At 50.9% G+C, this 6,000-nt stretch overlaps 1 protein-coding gene across 2 annotated transcripts in view; it reads right to left on the reverse strand.

The window, feature by feature from the left end:
• Positions 1-5,519, reverse strand: part of SLC4A10 (solute carrier family 4 member 10) — a 161,989-nt gene extending 156,470 nt beyond the window's left edge. For both annotated transcript variants that reach the window (XM_055811993.1, XM_055811994.1), the window contains exon 1: positions 5,296-5,519. In XM_055811993.1, the coding sequence (XP_055667968.1) occupies positions 5,296-5,343 (48 nt within the window). In that variant the 5' untranslated portion in view covers positions 5,344-5,519. The remainder of the gene's footprint in view (positions 1-5,295) is intronic.
• Between the last annotated feature and the right edge of the window lie 481 nt (positions 5,520-6,000).

Below are 6,000 nucleotides of genomic sequence, written 5' to 3' on the forward strand. Positions count from 1 at the left end.
AGTATTTTGTTTTAGAATTGATTCTGTAGTTCTTCCAAAGGAGAAAGTAGAAAGGGAAGATACAATTATTAGCAGAGGAAATTGAAAGCATGTATTCAACAAGTAGGAATTATGGGAAGAACTCAAACCAGACACAGGTGCATTAAAGCAGGATGGTTTCCACACAGTAGTCATACTGTTTCTTCATTTTGAACAAATATGTATTAGGCTGCCGATTATTCTTAAACAGTAACACCACAGCAGACCGTATGATGCAGGGAAATCTCTTTTAATCATGACATTGGCAAATATAAGGGAGGAAATTGTTGGGGTTTTTAAATAAACTAGTGCTCCTGTTGGCCCAGAAAGCCAGCCGAATCCTGGGCTGTATCGAAAGAAGTGTGGCCAGCAGGCTGAGGGAGGTGACTCTTCCCCTCTGCTCTGCTCCTGTGAGACCCCACCTGGAGTGCTGCATTCAGCTCTGGGGCCCCCAACATAAGCAGGACACGGACCTGCTGAAGCAAGCCCAGAGGAGGGCCACAAAGTGATCAGAGGGCTGGAGCACCTCTCCTGTGAAGACAGGCTGAGAGAGCTGGGGTTGTTCAGCCTGGAGAAGAGAAGATTCCAGGGAGACCTTATTGCAGCCTTCCAGTACCTTGAGGGGGCCCACAGGAAAGCTGGAGGGGGACTTTTTACAATGGCATGTCATGACAGGACTAGGGGGACTGGCTTTAAGCTGAAAATACATAGATTTAAATTAGGTATTAGGAAGATGTCCTCTAATGTGAGGGTGGTGAGACACCGGAACAGGTTGCCCAGAGAAGCTGTGGATGCCCCATCCCTGGAAGTGTTCAAGGCCAGGCTGGATGGGGCTTTGAGCAACCTGGTCTAGTGGAAGGTGTCCCTGTCCGTGGCAGGGCGCTGGAACTAGGTGATCTTCAAGCTCTTTTCCAACCCAAATCGTTCTATGATTCTGTGATTGTTGCTTCCTTTCATTCTAGCATTTTCCTGGAAAAAGATTCCTTTTTATATTTCACTGAGAACTTGGGATCAGGTAGTAAAAAAGAAAACACCCAAAGCAGCAATTCAATCCTAAATTTATATTTATAATTAGGTTTTGGGGTTGTATTTTCAGTGGAGCCATTATCTCAGTACCCTTGTCTTGAAAATGTAATACTGCCTCTTTATTTTTCCAAAAGTATCACAACATTCCTGTAGTCTCTATAAACTTGCCTTGCTATAAACTGTTGCTATAACGCTAAATTTTGGTGAAGTGAACTGGGAATTAGTACTGTTACACAAACTGTGGGGTTAGGCTCTGCCATCCATTCTCATAATGAGCAATACATTTCATCTGTGAGACTCATCGGAGGTCCCACTCAGCATTAACAAAAGCAAAAGAATTTGGCCTGTTAGTATGAGCAGCTTCCCACACTCACCTGCTACATTAAAAATAGTTACTACCCAAGATCTCGCTATGCTGTTCTCCCACATAGAGGCCTCAGTAGTAATAACTGCGTGCCATTTGCAGCAACGACAAGAATACTTCATATAAACAATATCTTACCTACCGCACAGATATCACATCGTACCATAGCGCATACATATGCATCTTACATACATATACATCTGTGGACATATATCAGCAACGTCATGCTTTAAGGTCTTGTATGTACCAAGATTTTAAAAATAAACAAACAAATGCATAAAACAAAACAGCTTTTGAATTTTAAGACTGAATGAGGAAGGCAAGAGAATACAAACTCAGAGAGGAAGAGTTAATTTGGCTTTACATACGTGGGTTTTAATGTTACCTTCAGAAAACAGGAAAACAACATGTCAAGCATAAACATAGTTAACAAAAATATCTACACTTTGCCTATACATGTTCCTTACATCTGAAATACCAAACCTCTGTCAGATAACAATCCTGGTTTGAAAGCCAGTTTTGACTTGCATACAAGAGATCCAGAACAGACAGAAACAAATACTCTATGAATAAATTTTGCTATGAATACACTGCCATAAGTGAAAATTTGCAAAATAATTTACATGCAATGAGGTATACATGCATACTGACAAACTAACAATATGTGGTCCTTTGATTAGAAATCAATAAAAGATCTTTGTAGAGAAGACCTGCAGATTGCTTCTCCCATTCTGTAAACAAATGATGACTCCTCAGCAATCTTTCAATTACTCACAACTATTTTAAAGCACTCTGAATAAACACACTGAAAAAATACACTTGATGACTGATAAATAAAACATTAGACGATACAGAAAGCATACAAGTCTGCATTTTGTTACCATATTAGTATATGTATTGAAAAATAAAAATAAGACTTTATTTGCATTTTCAAGAGTAGTTTGAACAAATTGTTTCCAGGCGAAAAATTGCCTTCTTCATTTATTTCTAGAATACTGCACTTACAGACAATTTGCAATAGATTTCTAATAAAAATTGAGAAGCAGTAGCCTGTTAACAAAGCTTCTGTCACTATGTAAGAACTGTTTCCAAAAGGAGTTCGTGAAAAGAAACAGATAAGGAAATTATTTAACTCCTCAAAACCACAGGCAACAATGTATTTTATCATTTTTCAAATTGCTACGGATTGGGGGTTTTAATTAAAAGCTTGTATAATAAAGCAATACCAACATATGACTAACACTACCACAAAAATAGATTCCACTCTGTACAGATTGTGGCATTTTGGTGGGAAATTATATTGAGGCTTCACAATCTTTGAGCACCGTTAGAAGATAAAATTAATCAAAGACTACCCTCGCTATCTTTTTACTATAAATAGCAATTATAATGTATCATTTTACAGTTGCAGCAAAAAAAAAAAAATATTAACTGTGTTGCATATACCAAAGTTGTAAGACTATGCCCTTGAAGGAAACAAGCTCAGCTAGGAGCCTTTTTCTTCATACCCAGAGTCCACTGAACCGGGACGACACTTGGGAAGAGAACTGCATCCATTTTACAGCTTGCATTCCTGTTTGTTTGTTTCCAGTCAATATGAGGATTGATCCCTAAACAGAAGTACTCTAAAGGTAACTGCTACGCCACAGCGTTACCTCCCAGGCTAACGGTGCTGAAGTTGGCACCAATTCCTGCTCCTTACACTCTGCCATGACTCCAGGTACAAGACTCCCACCATGCAAAAGGCATTTCTGCCTTTTGGCAGAACCATCATCAGCCAGGTGGAGACTGCCAGAGCACATACACACACTTTATTGCTTGCTGCACAGAGAAAATGCCACCAGGACAGAGAAATCTCAAAGACAGAAGGAGCTGTGCCTTTACCATTATTGTGGCAGGAAAGCAACATTGCCTTGTTGCTTTGCAGAGCCCCTCAGAAACAGCAAGAGCAAGAGAGGCCTTAGAAAGAGGACGTGCCACAGTATATATTACATGAAATATAGAAGTCTCCCTTCCCAACTTGAAGCAAACACAACAGCTGTCAAACTAGTTCGCTGTAGTAAACAGAGGTGGGAACCAGGCCATAAGCTAAACAAGCAATGGCACTGATGGGGACGTGCAGCTCTGCGGACAGGTACTGCACCAGGGCAGGGCTCTGCCAACCAGGGCTGCACGGGGAACCACAGGCAATTCTCCCCTCACCAGCACACCAGAAATGCTATTTTCTTTGGTCCTTTCAAACACAGCAACAGCCCTTTTTTCTGTCCACAGCCCTGGAGGAACAAAACTTAAAAGCCAGACAGCAGAAGGCAATCCTGTATATTGTACCTTCTGAAAGCTGACTCCTTAGAGTCCCTGCGCAGTGGCCGTTGCACCACCAGAGACAACAAACATTGACAAAGCAAGACCAGCGCGTAGGCTAGCAAGGTATGAGCGAGAGCGAGACTGCTACGGACTGCAAACTATAGCACTGGCATGAAACACTGAGGACTAAACCTTCCACAGAATCAGTTATCATGAGCTACATGGAAACTGGATTTACACTGAATTGTCTCTCTAAGGAAAGGAACTGGGCAGGCAGTCTGTCAGTCAAAAAGACAGGACCTTATTCTACTCCCGTGTCAGAAACTGCAAGAGCAGCAAGTAACAGGAATCAGGATCCACAAAAGGCATCCAGAGAGCAACAGGAAAAACTGTCCCCGCCACAAGGAGAAAGGAGATGCCAGAGATAACCCCACACTGTTTAGCAACCTGCCACCTGATTGCAAAACGGACCACATCAACAGATGATGGGAACAGATACTACAAAAAATGGGCTTGCCACGAGCGCATCTCATCAACCTGCGGCAGGCGAGACTCGTCTCTTTCAAGCTCTGCCAACGTTGTGCTGCTCGCTATGCTATGCTAACACAGAGCCATTTCAGGAGCCAGCAAAGCCTCTGCAGACCTATGCGGTGTGTTCCCAGGGATGCGTACACACAGTCAGACACTCGTGGACACACGTGACAGACTTCTCCCTGCCCCAGACAGACAGTTTCCCAGTGCAAGGCAGGAACCACCACTCCTAAACAGAATCAAGATCGACTCCCACACTTACACCTCGTGCATGGGGGCAAACCCTGTGTCTCGGGGAGGCCAGGCAGGAAAGAGGGTCCCCGCTGATCTAACAGCGTGAGAAGTCCCCCACCAAGTGACCCCTTCCTATCTGCCGGGAAACACTGCCCGGCCGCGGCTGTGCAGTCGCAGCGTGCTCGGGGGCAAGGGTATCCAGATGACAGCGAGCCCCAGGTGACCAGCTCCACGCCTGGGCACAGGAAACTGCGACACCGCGGCGCGGAGCCCGGAGCCCGGCACCCGGCGGGATCCGGGCGCTGCCGTGCGAGGCCAGACCGCGGCAGGCTCCCCCGCGGGCTGCGAGGCAGGGGGGTCCGGCGACCCGCGGGGCAGCCCCAGCTCCGGAGCGGGACCCCCACGGAGCAGCCCACCGGTGCTGCGCCCCCAGCACTGCCCCACCGCCGGGGAGCAGGGGGCCAAGGGGGCACCGGAGAACGGAGATGTCGGAGGCAGAGCGATGCGGAGAGAGGGCACCGAGGGGAAAGGGGCGGGTGAAACGGGGGGAGCCGGCGGGCAGGGTGCCAGCCCCGGCGGGACACACACACACGCGCGCAGATACACGCCGCTCCATCCCCGAGCGCCTCCGCCGCATCGCCCGGCGCCGGGGCGAGCCAACCTGTTTCCCCACGCATCGAGAAACCGACCCCGGCCCCCGGCACCGGCGGGCAGGAGGGCGGCCCCCCGCGCCCCCCCCAACCCCCCGGCCTCGGCTGCCTCCCCTGCGGGGCGCGTCGCATCCCCCCGCGGCCGGGGCCGCGCTGCGGCAGCCGTACCGTGGGCAGCAGCGGCTCCATCTGCGCCCCTTGGTCCTGGGTCTCCATGCGGCGGCGGGGCCGCGGCGGCGCCCTCCCGCCGCCCGCCCGCCGGGGCGCGCTCCCCGGGCGCTGCGGGAGCCGCTGGGCTGCGCTGGGCTCCGCGCGCCGCCGCGGACCGGGTGGCGCGGAGGCAGGAAGCGCGCGCAGTCACATGGCCCCGCGCACCGCCGGGCCCGGCGCGGGGGGGCAGCGGCCGGATCCACCTGCGGGATGCGCCCGGATCCTGCCGCCGCCCCCGGCGGGGCGGTGAAGGCGGGCGGGCCTCGCCCCCGCACGGCCGCCACGGCCAAGCGGCGCGGGAGCTCCTCCCCGCACGGCACCGCTACGCCGGCGGGCGCCGTCCGGTCCCCGCGGCCGAGCGGGAGCGGACCCGCGGAGCCCCTGGCGCCGCTGCGGCAAGCGGCAAGGGGCGGCTCGGCGGCGGGTCGCTTTACGGTTCGGCCGCGGACCCCAGGGCCGCTGCTGCGGCGAGGTCTCGGCCAAGCCGCGTTTCCATGTAATCGGCGTCAGAAGAGCGCCGAGAGCGGCGACCGCCCGCGCGGTCCTGCCAGGCTTTGACCCTGAGACACAGGCAGCACCCTCAAACCAGAGGTCTGTCCCACCGCCCACCAGAACAACCCCACCGTTCCCTTTTACCTGCAGGTGATAAACACGCATCCGATT

Source organism: Falco peregrinus, chromosome 8, assembly GCF_023634155.1.
Source record: "Falco peregrinus isolate bFalPer1 chromosome 8, bFalPer1.pri, whole genome shotgun sequence".
NCBI classification, from domain to species: domain Eukaryota; kingdom Metazoa; phylum Chordata; class Aves; order Falconiformes; family Falconidae; genus Falco; species Falco peregrinus.